This window comes from Sinocyclocheilus grahami, unplaced genomic scaffold, assembly GCF_001515645.1.
Source record: "Sinocyclocheilus grahami isolate Dianchi unplaced genomic scaffold, SAMN03320097.WGS_v1.1 scaffold1114.1, whole genome shotgun sequence".
Taxonomy (NCBI): domain Eukaryota; kingdom Metazoa; phylum Chordata; class Actinopteri; order Cypriniformes; family Cyprinidae; genus Sinocyclocheilus; species Sinocyclocheilus grahami.
The window spans coordinates 201,215-218,082 of record NW_015506293.1 but is presented as its reverse complement, the minus strand read 5'-3'; the positions used below and the strand labels follow the sequence as shown (position 1 = coordinate 218,082).

Below are 16,868 nucleotides of genomic sequence, written 5' to 3'. Positions count from 1 at the left end.
CTGGTCCTCTCTCCTCCAACATTGTCGTCACTCCTCCTTTTATCCTTCCGGAGCTCCTCCGTGGGACTCAAGACCGGTGAGTGGCGCAGGTGTCGCTCATTAGCATTTACTCCACCGGCCTCGCTCCGTTCCCACGGCTCTCGGCCCCGCCCCTCTCGTCACACTCTTCAACTAGAGCAATCACTCATATGAGCTAGACAGGATACTGATACAAATACTGGATACTATTTGAACATCATCGCTAAAAGCCACATTGACCTAGGAGAACTCTTCTTAGAAGCTTTCCAGTGAGGATTTGATTTATTTTTTACTAGCCGAAACACAAATGCACAAAGTCACTATTCAGCCCTTAATGCTGACATTTACACCTTTATTCATTTTCTGTATTCATCAACTTACTTTCTGATTGTGGGCAATGTTTCTTTTTCCCTCTGTTTCCTCTGTTTTGTTCCATTTCCTGTTTTGTTCCATTTGTGATGAGTCATGAGGCAATTGTTTGGCAAGTTTGGCTCTCATCAGTTTGGCTGAAAGGGTCTTAACAGACATTGCTAACATAAGTCGGTAACACTTTACTTAAAGCCTTTATGTATAATGCATTATAAAAGTGCATAATTTAATGCATTAATTATGCCTTGTAACGCACCTTATAATGCATTGTACAATCTAATGAATAATTGTAACCACAGTTAATACATTATCAATTAATTGCTACACTATGCATTTTTAATTTGGTTATAATTATTTATGACAAGATACAATGTATTACAACGCACATTATGAATAATTATAATGCACTATACCCTTTAATAACCCTTTATAATGCATTATACATATAGGCTTTAAGTAAAGTGTTAACCATAAGTCTTATTAGAGGACCGACTTTAGGTCTCAGGTCGGTTTCATTCGGGTTGGGTACCGAAACCCGGTACCAATATGGTACCGGTACCTATGTAACTGGTATGTACTAGAACCGAATCAGAACGCAGATTTTGTTGCCTCATTTCGGTGCCATGCCTGAGCTATCGATTGAAATATTTGTCCTCTGGTTCTCCGAAACGGACGTAAGAAGCATCATCACCGGCACCGCATGTGAAAAATAATTTCCCGATTGAGAAAATGCACGTGAACTCAAGTCGGAAAGCTCTAATAATACAAATCCAACAAATCTTTGTAGTAACGTGACACGAGTGTCCATGTTGTATTCACATTCCGACTTAAGCACAAATGAGAGCATCCGAGGATCATGTGAATGCAGTGGCAGCAGCTTCCTTTAACTAAGCTAAACATGCTTAAATTAAAATGCCTAAAGCTAAACTTCCCTTGTATTCACATTTCTAAACCTGTTGTCCAACAAAAGAGAACATTATAACCTTTTTACTCCACAATACCAGTCAAATGCTTCCTTTTGTGATCTGATGTGGCTTCTTGTCACAGAATGAGGCAGAAAATATGTTCCATAGGCTACTTTAAAAAAATCCATCGATTAGCAATGGATTATAAATATACTTAATTATTATGAAAATACCAGATGGCTTGAATAAAACAGATAAACTATATTGTCGCAGTTGAGTGTTTATTGTCTTTGTTTTATCATTCAAAACGTTTACAGCTATAATAGCCATGCCTTTGTCCATATAAGGGAATCTGAGTTTCGTTACTTCTGTGACTGGACATGTGGATTTTCTGTGCGAGGGCGCCCTCTGGCATCCAGTATGAATGAAACAGACATCATGTGTTTATAGTGCTAATGGACAATTAATCGTTTTTTGGGGGAATTTTTATTTTTTATTTTTTTAATAAGTATCGGCTTAGGCACCGGAACCATTTTAAAAGTATCGATTTGGCACCGGTATCGAAAAAAACCCAAACGATAACTAACCCTAGGTTTCATACCGCAAGCATGAGCAGAACGTGAGCAGTGCATATTTTTTTGGCGTGCATGTTAACAACTGAGTGCATTCACACCGGGAGCAGGAGCAGCGCGAAATCGTCAAGCAGGACCGTCGCAAGAGCGATGCTGAAGTGATGAATTTGGTGCCGAGTTTATTTTTGCTGCACCACTCACACTCAATAAAAGTGACAATACACTTTTGATGGACAAACTAAATTATTTCACACAAAAAGTGCTAAAAATGCACAGAATAAGCATGTCTTGTGTGTTTAACAAGAATTGGAATATGTCAGAAAAAAAAATTAAGAAATCAAAAATATGTATAGAAGATTTACCCATTTAAAGTTGTTTTTAATTATTCAGTTTGGCCTTTATTTATTCAGTTTTGAAGCTGACGCAAAGCTCAAGCTTGCGGTGTGAAACAGCTGTCATTCTCACTCCTAAATACAGGAAAGTCAGTTGCAGTAAGTAAACAACATTCCACAAAAGACAACACTGGAAGTCAAACTGGGGTCATGCAAAATGCCTGAGATTCTAATTTTTTTGAGTCTGAAAGCAAAGGTCTAAGAACATCCTCAAGGCAAATTCACAGAGTTCATGGGTTTGACACTGTGTTTTAGGAAGAAGACCAGGATGACACAGAGATGGGCACACAGCTCAGTTTATCCTCGTTATGCTCTCAGACTTAAAAAATGCACAGCTTGAGATAAGCACAGTTTTACACACTCTGTCAGTTTAAAGGAATAGCTCATCACAAAAAAAAAAAAGTGTGTGCTTTTTTTTCTGTGGAACACAAGAGTAGATTATTTTGAATATTACCTTACAGCAACAGTTCACAGTGACCTGGAGATGTCAAGCTTCATAAAAAAACACCATAAAAGCATTATAAAAAAAATTGTCCACATGACTACTGCACTAAATTTCAACTGAACATGACACACCATTACACCCCATTATTAGCTGCAAACTTCAAGTGCTTATACAGTAAGTGAATAATGCATTAAATTTTGACTGGTTTCTCACACAAGCCTATTGTGTGGCTTTTGAAGACTTAAAATATAGTCATGTACTACATTCATGATGCTTTTTTCCACTGTGGTCCATGACTGTATAGTATAAAGTGCTATATAAATAAAGGTGATTTGACTTGACTTCTGGAGCTTGATAGCCACTGCATACAGATTTGTAAAGAGATGAGAATTAGCATTTTTAGATTAACTTTTCCTGTGTCTTTTTGCTTACTCAAACTATCCATGAAAAACGACACCAGCTGGTTTTGAGAAGCAGCAAAATGAATGAAAGGAGGTATATAAGGGTGCAAAGCTAAACAGTCAGCGGGATGTCTGAAGAAGACGGAGATAAAGAGAAAAAGAAAAAATCAGGTAAACACACATAAAAAGGCAGAATTTGATTACGGGCAACTGCTAAGGGGTCAAAGTGTTGTTGCCATTAGAGATCGTCCGAATGGCCTCAAAATATATCAAATGTTAGAACGGAGCTTAAATGATCTCTCTTGTTTGCTCAGCTTTAGCAAACCAGCCTTGACGTTGCACCCGCTTAGTCTGTGGCACAGCTCTAGTTTCACCATTGATCAGGACAGTCTGCCATCTTCCAGGACCAAAGTGTGATTTAGTATGACTACCGCTGTGAGCAAACTACGCTGAAAAGAGCAAGCTCATCATCTCATCAGATGCACAAACTATTATGGCAGTCGTTCAGCCACTGGTTTCCAAATACAGAAGCAATATGTCTACAGCTTTCTGCATACACACTCTTTCACTGTTAATGATGAAAGACTAAAGGTCTGTGCTGTTATAAAGTAACAGACTTTTACAGTGTACCATTATCGATACACAAGAAGGTCTATAACACCTGGAGAAAGCTATTAGTTTGCAAATTGTCCCATAACATATTAAATAAAGGAAGCTAAAATGGTCAAATTAAACATTTTGCTTGTTTTTCAGCCAGCTTGCAAGCTAATCATTGAGCTTACTGCCTTTGATTACCTCAAGCCGATTGAAACTAATTAGCTGTCTAGCTAAAAAAAATAACAACCAAAAATGCTACAGCATTCTAATGATCCTGAAGATGATAATCACAAAAAAACATGATTGGCAGAGACACTAGCAGCAACTATCCTAAGCTGTGACATCATCTTTAAGAGCGAAAAAAAAAAAGTAGGAATTTAATTTTTTAGTAAACAATGAATTTTTTACTGAAATTTATGTTTTCAATTAGCCATTAGGAAATTTAATTGGGGTAATTGTGTAAGTCAGTATGCTGTTCAGAGCACATAGTGCATAACTAAAAACAGCAATGGTTAAAAAAATTATACATACAATATATTTCATAATAATTCACAGCAACTGTTAAATGCCTATAAGTGAAGATGCTTTTTGAACCAGATGGTTACACCATCCTACCAACAAGAGCTAACAGCCTCATGCTAACTAGAAGAATTTTTGGAGAAACAACATCTTTTCTTCATGTGCACTCAGCAAAAGTCAAAGCGAAGCAGAATCGACTATGCAGCTGTACAAAAACAAATTCGCCCCATTGTCATGTTCCCTCCACCTTCACATCTTGTTGACTGGCGCAAGGACTATTATTTACACATGAAGGCCACATCTTTTCTCTGGCATGTGAAAGTTAATTAGGTTGGAGAGATTGACAGTTCTCGATAAAGTGAACACTACTCAACTTAATTGCTTTCTGACAGCTGCGCAGAGTTTGCAGAAAGGAGAAATTGAATTTATTGATGAAGCCCCCTGCGTCTGCCCGCTCCCCACTGGCCCCCTGACTTAGCCTGGTTTCTCCCAAGGTTTTTTTTCTTCATTTCTGTCACCGATGGAGTTTTGGTTCCTTGCCACTGTCGCCTTTGGGTTGCTTAGTTGGGGACACAATTTCTGACAACACTGTTGACTTGACTGCACAGACACTATTGGAAGAGAACTGAACTGAGCTGGACGATGACATCACTGAATCAACAATTACTTTAACTGATAAACTGACTGTTTTCTATTGTCCTCTTGTATTATCAGCACACGTTTTTCCTGTTTAACAGTGTAAAGCTGCTTTGACACAATCTGTATTGTATAAAGCGCTATATAAATAAAGGTGACTTGACATGACTTGACTCGCGCCTCCATAGCAGAGTGTAACCCAATGGCGGACCGACCACTGACACCAATCAATTGGCATGGGAGGCGTGAATGAGCTGTCATTTTGTAAGCAGTGATTTGGTAGACTGTCTCTCACACGTAATGGTACAGTAGGGAAATTAGGTTACTAGTTGAGTAAGACGTGTCAACACTATTGACTTGGTCTATATTGTGGGTTTGTCTAAGCCCTACAGCACTAACCTACATTCATGCTAAGATCAATGCTAATTAAATAATGCAAGGGGCATGACTAATAAGACAGTAGTCTCCATCACAAGTTGTATAATGCATCGTGGTGAGGAAAAGAGATGCCTGTGTATGCTGATCGATTGAAATATTTGTCCTCTGGTTCTCCGAAACGGACGTAAGAAGCATCATCACCGGCACCGCATGTGAAAAATAATTTCCCGATTGAGAAAATGCACGTGAACTCAAGTCGGAAAGCTCTAATAATACAAATCCAACAAATCTTTGTAGTAACGTGACACGAGTGTCCATGTTGTATTCACATTCCGACTTAAGCACAAATGAGAGCATCCGAGGATCATGTGAATGCAGTGGCAGCAGCTTCCTTTAACTAAGCTAAACATGCTTAAATTAAAATGCCTAAAGCTAAACTTCCCTTGTATTCACATTTCTAAACCTGTTGTCCAACAAAAGAGAACATTATAACCTTTTTACTCCACAATACCAGTCAAATGCTTCCTTTTGTGATCTGATGTGGCTTCTTGTCACAGAATGAGGCAGAAAATATGTTCCATAGGCTACTTTAAAAAAATACATCGATTAGCAATGGATTATAAATATACTTAATTATTATGAAAATACCAGATGGCTTGAATAAAACAGATAAACTATATTGTCGCAGTTGAGTGTTTATTGTCTTTGTTTTATCATTCAAAACGTTTACAGCTATAATAGCCATGCCTTTGTCCATATAAGGGAATCTGAGTTTCGTTACTTCTGTGACTGGACATGTGGATTTTCTGTGCGAGGGCGCCCTCTGGCATCCAGTATGAATGAAACAGACATCATGTGTTTATAGTGCTAATGGACAATTAATCGTTTTTTGGGGGAATTTTTATTTTTTATTTTTTTAATAAGTATCGGCTTAGGCACCGGAACCATTTTAAAAGTATCGATTTGGCACCGGTATCGAAAAAAACCCAAACGATAACTAACCCTAGGTTTCATACCGCAAGCATGAGCAGAACGTGAGCAGTGCATATTTTTTTGGCGTGCATGTTAACAACTGAGTGCATTCACACCGGGAGCAGGAGCAGCGCGAAATCGTCAAGCAGGACCGTCGCAAGAGCGATGCTGAAGTGATGAATTTGGTGCCGAGTTTATTTTTGCTGCACCACTCACACTCAATAAAAGTGACAATACACTTTTGATGGACAAACTAAATTATTTCACACAAAAAGTGCTAAAAATGCACAGAATAAGCATGTCTTGTGTGTTTAACAAGAATTGGAATATGTCAGAAAAAAAAATTAAGAAATCAAAAATATGTATAGAAGATTTACCCATTTAAAGTTGTTTTTAATTATTCAGTTTGGCCTTTATTTATTCAGTTTTGAAGCTGACGCAAAGCTCAAGCTTGCGGTGTGAAACAGCTGTCATTCTCACTCCTAAATACAGGAAAGTCAGTTGCAGTAAGTAAACAACATTCCACAAAAGACAACACTGGAAGTCAAACTGGGGTCATGCAAAATGCCTGAGATTCTAATTTTTTTGAGTCTGAAAGCAAAGGTCTAAGAACATCCTCAAGGCAAATTCACAGAGTTCATGGGTTTGACACTGTGTTTTAGGAAGAAGACCAGGATGACACAGAGATGGGCACACAGCTCAGTTTATCCTCGTTATGCTCTCAGACTTAAAAAATGCACAGCTTGAGATAAGCACAGTTTTACACACTCTGTCAGTTTAAAGGAATAGCTCATCACAAAAAAAAAAAAGTGTGTGCTTTTTTTTCTGTGGAACACAAGAGTAGATTATTTTGAATATTACCTTACAGCAACAGTTCACAGTGACCTGGAGATGTCAAGCTTCATAAAAAAACACCATAAAAGCATTATAAAAAAAATTGTCCACATGACTACTGCACTAAATTTCAACTGAACATGACACACCATTACACCCCATTATTAGCTGCAAACTTCAAGTGCTTATACAGTAAGTGAATAATGCATTAAATTTTGACTGGTTTCTCACACAAGCCTATTGTGTGGCTTTTGAAGACTTAAAATATAGTCATGTACTACATTCATGATGCTTTTTTCCACTGTGGTCCATGACTGTATAGTATAAAGTGCTATATAAATAAAGGTGATTTGACTTGACTTCTGGAGCTTGATAGCCACTGCATACAGATTTGTAAAGAGATGAGAATTAGCATTTTTAGATTAACTTTTCCTGTGTCTTTTTGCTTACTCAAACTATCCATGAAAAACGACACCAGCTGGTTTTGAGAAGCAGCAAAATGAATGAAAGGAGGTATATAAGGGTGCAAAGCTAAACAGTCAGCGGGATGTCTGAAGAAGACGGAGATAAAGAGAAAAAGAAAAAATCAGGTAAACACACATAAAAAGGCAGAATTTGATTACGGGCAACTGCTAAGGGGTCAAAGTGTTGTTGCCATTAGAGATCGTCCGAATGGCCTCAAAATATATCAAATGTTAGAACTGAGCTTAAATGATCTCTCTTGTTTGCTCAGCTTTAGCAAACCAGCCTTGACGTTGCACCCGCTTAGTCTGTGGCACAGCTCTAGTTTCACCATTGATCAGGACAGTCTGCCATCTTCCAGGACCAAAGTGTGATTTAGTATGACTACCGCTGTGAGCAAACTACGCTGAAAAGAGCAAGCTCATCATCTCATCAGATGCACAAACTATTATGGCAGTCGTTCAGCCACTGGTTTCCAAATACAGAAGCAATATGTCTACAGCTTTCTGCATACACACTCTTTCACTGTTAATGATGAAAGACTAAAGGTCTGTGCTGTTATAAAGTAACAGACTTTTACAGTGTACCATTATCGATACACAAGAAGGTCTATAACACCTGGAGAAAGCTATTAGTTTGCAAATTGTCCCATAACATATTAAATAAAGGAAGCTAAAATGGTCAAATTAAACATTTTGCTTGTTTTTCAGCCAGCTTGCAAGCTAATCATTGAGCTTACTGCCTTTGATTACCTCAAGCCGATTGAAACTAATTAGCTGTCTAGCTAAAAAAAATAACAACCAAAAATGCTACAGCATTCTAATGATCCTGAAGATGATAATCACAAAAAAACATGATTGGCAGAGACACTAGCAGCAACTATCCTAAGCTGTGACATCATCTTTAAGAGCGAAAAAAAAAAAGTAGGAATTTAATTTTTTAGTAAACAATGAATTTTTTACTGAAATTTATGTTTTCAATTAGCCATTAGGAAATTTAATTGGGGTAATTGTGTAAGTCAGTATGCTGTTCAGAGCACATAGTGCATAACTAAAAACAGCAATGGTTAAAAAAATTATACATACAATATATTTCATAATAATTCACAGCAACTGTTAAATGCCTATAAGTGAAGATGCTTTTTGAACCAGATGGTTACACCATCCTACCAACAAGAGCTAACAGCCTCATGCTAACTAGAAGAATTTTTGGAGAAACAACATCTTTTCTTCATGTGCACTCAGCAAAAGTCAAAGCGAAGCAGAATCGACTATGCAGCTGTACAAAAACAAATTCGCCCCATTGTCATGTTCCCTCCACCTTCACATCTTGTTGACTGTCGGTAGGACTTTTATTTACACATGAAGGCCACATCTTTTCTCTGGCATGTGAAAGTTAATTAGGTTGGAGAGATTGACAGTTCTCGATAAAGTGAACACTACTCAACTTAATTGCTTTCTGACAGCTGCGCAGAGTTTGCAGAAAGGAGAAATTGAATTTATTGATGAAGCCCCCTGCGTCTGCCCGCTCCCCACTGGCCCCCTGACTTAGCCTGGTTTCTCCCAAGGCTTTTTTTCTTCATTTCTGTCACCGATGGAGTTTTGGTTCCTTGCCACTGTCGCCTTTGGGTTGCTTAGTTGGGGACACAATTTCTGACAACACTGTTGACTTGACTGCACAGACACTATTGGAAGAGAACTGAACTGAGCTGGACGATGACATCACTGAATCAACAATTACTTTAACTGATAAACTGACTGTTTTCTATTGTCCTCTTGTATTATCAGCACACGTTTTTCCTGTTTAACAGTGTAAAGCTGCTTTGACACAATCTGTATTGTATAAAGCGCTATATAAATAAAGGTGACTTGACATGACTTGACTCGCGCCTCCATAGCAGAGTGTAACCCAATGGCGGACCGACCACTGACACCAATCAATTGGCATGGGAGGCGTGAATGAGCTGTCATTTTGTAAGCAGTGATTTGGTAGACTGTCTCTCACACGTAATGGTACAGTAGGGAAATTAGGTTACTAGTTGAGTAAGACGTGTCAACACTATTGACTTGGTCTATATTGTGGGTTTGTCTAAGCCCTACAGCACTAACCTACATTCATGATAAGATCAATGCTAATTAAACAGTGCAAGGGGCATGACTAATAAGACAGTAGTCTCCATCACAAGTTGTATAATGCATCGTGGTGAGGAAAAGAGATGCCTGTGTATGCTGCTGTTGGTGGAGCTCTGAAATACTATCTTTGTGTCACAGCAACTTTATGGGTATGCAGTTGAAAACCAGTTTACTAAGCCTGCCATTGAGATTACAACAGTTGTCAGTCACATTGCTAATTTGTGGCATACTTCAAGGCAAACATGATTAATTAATTCGCTTAGAGTCTGGAATTCATACATTTCCGAAGCATTTACCATTGGAAAATCTGCTGGTTTATAGCTGGTTGACCAGCCACCAGTGGTGGACAGTAACGAAGTAGTTTTACTTTTTTTTACTTTTACTTCACTACATTCCAAAGCATAAGATCGTACTTTTTACTTCACTACATTTCATAAAAATTATCGCTACTCCTTATAATATATCACGTGCTCTGAGACGCAGAAGCAGTGTCTGATTCATGAACAAACTGATTATTTTCAATGAACACCTCACTGATTCAAATGAACCGTTTAGTGCGAGTCTCCAGTGAACTGAATTCACAAGTAAGAACCGGGAGATATTTTGAGCGCGCGCGTGTCTGATGCTGTTAAAAGTAAGTTACTAATGTCGAATGTTAGGATTAATTATTGTAAGTGAAAATCATATTTAGGTCAAAGCTGTCAGTTGTTTGTGAACTAAATCTGCTGTAAAGGGTGATCTGTAGCCCACTAAAATGCTTTAATGCAGACACATTAACATCAGAGTCTCTATGTTTTAGGTCAAAAAACATTAAAATAACAAAGATTAAATTAAATAACTCATGCATGTTCATCTTCCCCGCTGCTGTAACGTTAGCAGTTTTACTAAAATGCTATGCATTTAGCCCTATGTGATGTCTGTTTTTATATTGTTTGTCAGCACACATAGCCTAAGTTACTATGTATCTGGATCAACTAGCCGAGTAGACAAATATAAATGTTTATTCATAACCATGCTGAAAATAATAATGTTAGCTAATGCTAACTGTCTAGCTAATGAGCTTGCTGGTGCTAAATTGAGGTAATTAAAAATATATATATAAAGTCCAAATATTTTTTATTCAACTACCTAGATAGATTACATCTGAGGAAAAAGAAAGAATGTGATGTTCAGAACATGGTAACTACAGTAATTATCAAAGTGGGAATTGATGCCCTCTTGGGGCATTTGGCCAGGGGTGTTTTTACACCACAGACAAGGTTTGAGAAGAAAAAAATCATTATGAAAATCTAATTATATTTTCCTTATTATATTCATTATTTCCTTATTGGTTATTTTGAGAAAATCCCAGGTAGTTTGAGCAGTAGGATTATAAAAAAATATATGCTAATATAAAATTAAATGATAAAAGTAGCCAATATAAAACAAAATACACAATACAAACTACACACTCATTTATCGGTACTTTTTACTTAAGTACATTAAAAAAATCAAGTACTTTTGTACTTTCACTCGAGTAAAATTGAAAACTGAGTACTTTTACTGGAGTAATATTTTTATTACGGATCTGTACTTTTACTCAAGTACTTGATTTGTGTACTTTATCCACCACTGCCAGCCACCAAGTTCCAAAAATATTTCTTTCACCTTAAACTAGTATGACTATCTGGTAGCTTGTTTATCACTGTTTCAAGATGGTTTGTTAATTTGAACCAGCTAATGACAATCTTGGACTAGCTAATGACCAGTTTAGACTAGCCAGTAACCAGTGTGTACCGACTAATGACCAGTTTCGATCAACTAATGAACACCTTAGACCAACTGTTGACCAACTTTGACACAGACTCAACTTGACAAGTTTGTACCAAATAATGAGCATCTTAGACCAACTGATGAGCATCTCAGACCAAATGACTCTCCTGGACATTCTAATTACCAGTTTAGACTAGCTAATAAGCAGCTTGAACCAACCAATGACCACCGTAGATCAACAGATAAATAGCTTAGATTAGCCTGGACCAGCTAATGACCAGTTTATTCCAACTAATGAACATTTTAAACCAACATCTTAGAACTGACCAATTAACACTAACTTGGACCTACTAATAAATAACTCTCTTGGACCAGCTATTGATCAGTTTAGACTAGCTAATGACCAGTTTGGTACAACTAATGAGCGTCTTAGACCAACTGATGACCACCCAAAAAATATGGTCACTAATTCAAAATGTTGCTCACCTGGTACTCATTTGGCCAGAAAGTGCTGACTGCCAGTTCCACCTGGTGCCACTGTCGTCCACGGGAGCCAGAGACGTTCCACACAGGAATGCCAAGCGGCCCACCATTGACCCGCACATAAACCCGCAGCGCCCCCGGGCTGTGGCCATCTCTGCTGTACAGGAAGTAGCTGAACTGCACGCAGTGTGTGTCGTTTTCACTTAGTGTCTGCAGTAGAAGCTGTGCCCTCTGCCCCGCTGCATGCTGGGAGGAGTTGACCATCATGTATGAGCCTTGAGGAAGAAGACAACACAGCGAGAGGGAAGAATCAGCCATTCAGTGCCATCACATACAAACATACATTCTCAAACTAATTAAAGCAAAAAGCAATCATATGACTTCAGAAGGCATAGAATATTGCACAAGGGTCATATGAAGCATTTTTATCATATTTTTTGTGGTGGTTTTTTTTTGTCCTTTGTGGAAGTGAACAGCCACTGTATGTCCTCGTTGTACGGGAAACAATGCTGTTCAAAATGCTTCTTTTGTGTTAAGTCTGAAAAAAGAAAGTCATACCGGTTTGGAGTCTTGGACTGACATGAGGGTGAGTAAATGATGACAGAATTTTCATTTCCATCACTCTGACTGTTCGGTCATTAAATATAGTATAAAATAGAGAACTGAAGTAAAGAACATGAAATATTTTCTCGGGGAAAAAAACAATTCATATCTTTGTGTGGCTACAAACATTTGTGGAGAGCTTTAGTGCATATTAGAGCATGACTGCTAAAGGAAACAGGCACAATACACACTAAGCTCAGAGAGAATAATAGAGACTGAGAGGGAAATAAATATCCAGCTTCTCTGCGGAGCATATCTGCTGTATTATAGCGTCCTCAGAAACTTCTGTGTAGTTTTCCCGTTCCTACGTTTCAAAAGCCCTTGTTTGTCTATTTGTCTCTTTCCGCAGAGTATCTCTCCCTTCAGTGAGTTCACAAAGGATGACAATTTTGGCATTACTCTCTCAATACCGAGCACAGAGAGAGAAAGACAACACACAGCGCGGAATACAAAAATGTCTTTCATGCTCTTTTTAGCCTCGAGGCTCTCTGCGGAGTGTGACAATTGCAAAATTTCTCTGTACAAAGACAGGAATTTGTGAGGTGTTGGTATAGCAACAGGAACACAAATACTCAAAACAGGCACATACATGGGTGATTCTACAATTAGAGGCATTTCCTGTTCCCTAGGATGGATTTTAAAGGAAATAAATATTCTAGATATTCTAAAAATGAAAATAAAAATAATGAAAAAGTATTTTTAACAATCATTCTAGTTTTTAATATATATTTTTTAATTGTCTCACTTTGAATATTTTTTTCCATTTAGGTCCCAGACATTTTAACTTCCTGTACATAATAAATGTGTACAAAGGAAAATTACATTTGTATATTTTCTAAGAACGTATATATAAGATTACAGAAAGAAAGAAAGAAAGAAAGAAAGAAAGAAATTTAAAAAATTGGGGTCAGTAGGATTTTTTTTTTTTAAAGACATAATACTTGGATTAATACATTAAGCATGCATTAAATTGATTAAAAGTGACAATCAAGACATTTAAAATGTTACAAAAGATTTATATTTCAAATAATTGCTAGTAGCAACCAGTATTCCATCACACTAAACATTTTAGAAAACTATTTAAAGACTATTTACAAATATTGGAATATTACAGAAATGTGGACTGATGGGTGAGCAGTTGACAGTCTGAAGATCAGTAACAATTTAAAAAAAATGTATATCATGATCGACAAGTAGCTTCAAGCAGCTTATGAGTTTATCCAGTTTTCCACAAAAAGTGAAAAATGTCATTACCATTATTCACGATATCAAAAATCCATACTATACAAAAACATAGTCATGAACAAAGTCAATTATCAGAACATGTAATAAAGATATAACATGAAAAGGAAAACTTAATTTCTCAAGATTTTTTAGAGTCAAACATGCCCTTAATTGAAAAATCTCTTATGCAAGCACACAAGGGAACATTCTTGCTTGCTTGTTATTAATCAGCATGACATGCCGTTTACACACAGAGGACGGTGGGACAGTAGGGTTAGGGGCTCCATCTGCAAGGTGAGGCCGAATGAATAATTACAGACGAACCATTTATATACACACACAAGAGAAAGAACCTTTAAGCATGGTTTTTCTGTCCTCCCTAATCAGGACATGCCAACCTAAACATCCTTCAAGTGCTTATCTGCTTAACGAACAAACCCCGCATCTAGAAGACAACCATCACTCTATCCCAAGGTCTTTGCATTGAATCACTTGAAAAATACGAGACAGGACCAGACTGTCCTTGTTTCCTTGGTATCAAAGGTGCTTTTATATGGGCTGACAGAGCTCACAGAGAAGGGAAAAAAACCTTCATAAAAAGAAAAAAAACTATTTTCCTAAGATGAAGGTTAACAGCTATGAATTACAGTACCTAGCAAAAAAAAAAGACCTAGACCTTACAATCAAGTTGAAATTTAATGACATCTGACATGTAGAAATCAGCTAGTCAGTGCAAAAAAAAAAAAGCTGGCATTGTGAAGAGCTGTATGGCTCTTGATTCTCACCTCATTCCTCACCAATTTATTATGTACTGAATAATAACAGCTTATTAAATATATCCTGGCCACAAAAAGTGTTTGACCATGTAGACGGCACTAAAATGTACGAACGCCATTGTATTAAATAACATATCAAATCAGATGGTATTTATTTAATATGATGTAAGCACATACAGTGGGGAAAAAAAGTATTTAGTCAGCCACCAATTGTGCAAGTTCTCCCACTTAAAAAGATGAGAGAGGCCTGTAATTTTCATCATAGGTATACCTCAACTATGAGAGACAAAATGAGAAAAAAAAATCCAGAAAATCACATTGTAGGATTTTTAAAGAATTTATTTGCAAATTATGGTGGAAAATAAGTATTTGGTCAATAACAAAATTTCATCTCAATACTTTGTTATATACCCTTTGTTGGCAATGACAGAGGTCAAACGTTTTCTGTAAGTCTTCACACACTGTTGCTGGTATTTTGGCCCATTCCTCCATGCAGATCTCCTCTAGAGCAGTAATGTTTTGGGGCTGTCGCTGGGCAACACGGATTTTCAACTCCCTCCAAAGATGTTCTATGGGGTTGAGATCTGGAGACTGGCTAGGCCACTCCAGGACCTTGAAATGCTTCTTACGAAGCCACTCCTTCATTGCCCGGGCGGTGTGTTTGGGATCATTGTCATGCTGAAAGACCCAGCCACATTTCATCTTCAATGCCCTTGCTGATGGAAGGAGGTTTTCACTCAAAATCTCACGATACATGGCCCCATTCATTCTTTCGTTTACACGGATCAGTCGTCCTGGTCCCTTTGCAGAAAAACAGCCCCAAAGCATGATGTTTCCACCCCCATGCTTCACAGTAGGTATGGTATTCTTTGGATGCAACTCAGCATTCTTTCTCCTCAAGTTGAGTTTTTACCAAAAAGTTATATTTTGGTTTCATCTGACCATATGACATTCTCACAATCCTCTTCTGGATCATCCAAATGCTCTCTAGAAAACTTCAGACGGACCTGGACATGTACTGGCTTAAGCAGGGGGACACATCTGGCACTGCAGGATTTGAGTCCCTGGCGGCACAGTGTGTTACTGATGGTAGCCTTTGTTACTTTGGTCCCAGCTCTCTGCAGGTCATTCACTAGGTCCCCCCGTGTGGTTCTGGGATTTTTGCTCACAGTTCTTGTGATAATTTTGACCCCACGGGGTGAGATCTTGCATGGAGCCCCAGATCGAGGGAGATTATAAATAGTCTTGTATGTCTTCCATTTTCTAATAATTGCTCCCACAGTTGATTTCTTCACACCAAGCTGCTTACCTATTGCAGATTCAGTCTTCCCAGCCTGGTGCAGGTCTACAATTTTGTTTCTGGTGTCCTTTGACAGCTCTTTAGTCTTGGCCATGGTGGAGTTTGGAGTGTGACTGTTTGAGGTTGTGGACAGATGTCTTTTATACTGATAACGAGTTCAAACAGATGCCATTAATACAGGTAAAGAGTGGAGGACAGAGGAGCCTCTTAAAGAAGAAGTTACAAGTCTGTGAGAGCCAGAAATCTTGCTTGATTGTAGGTGACCAAATACTTATTTTACCAAGGAATTTACCAATTAATTCTTTAAAAATCCTACAATGTGATTTTCTAGACTTTTTTTCTCATTTTGTCTCTCATAGTTGAGGTATACCTATGATGAAAATACAGGCCTCTCTCATCCTTTTAAATGGGAGAACTTGCACAATTGGTGGCTGACTAAATACTTTTTTGCCCCACTGTATATACACAACATACCAGGCAAATTTTTAATTTTTTTATTTTAAAAATTAAACAGACTGTGACGTCATGACTCCAACGCGATTAGCGATCGCAGTTATATTTACAACAAATCAGGCTAAATCGCAACAAAATGCTAATGACAGAATTTTAATTTTGGGTTGAACTACTGCTTTAAAGTATTAATTTTGAGCACTTGCTATGTTACAAATACAGCACTCGGACGGATGAATTTATTTAATAAAACATATTAAAATAGACAATATTACCAGAAATGTGTTTTCTTGGGCCCGCGAGAGGGTTCAACAGCCTCCGTGACGTCATGACTCCTCAGAGATTATCTATCGCAGTTTTCAGGCCGAGTATTTACAACAAATCAACCGAAATGGCAATAAAATAATGCCATAATATTAGTCGTAAAACAAAATGAAAACAAACCAACTCGCTCATTAATCTAGAAAATACGTCAAAATTGTAAATGATATCTAAAACACAAAATAGCCTGTACATTACAACATCTATTAATAATCATCTAAAACATAGCCTATTGTTAATACTGACCCAACTCCTGCTTTAAAACGTACATTTTGAGCACTTGCTATGTGAGAAATACAGCACTCTGACAGGTGAGTTTAAATAAAA

At 37.7% G+C, this 16,868-nt stretch overlaps 1 protein-coding gene across 1 annotated transcript in view; it reads right to left on the bottom strand.

Moving 5' to 3' along the window:
- LOC107566929 (receptor-type tyrosine-protein phosphatase U-like) overlaps positions 1–16,868 on the bottom strand; it is a 233,092-nt gene that overhangs the window by 96,974 nt on the left and 119,250 nt on the right. Inside the window, exon 3 of the mRNA XM_016252505.1 lies at positions 11,871–12,142. Coding sequence (XP_016107991.1) covers positions 11,871–12,142 — 272 coding nt within the window. The remainder of the gene's footprint in view (positions 1–11,870; positions 12,143–16,868) is intronic.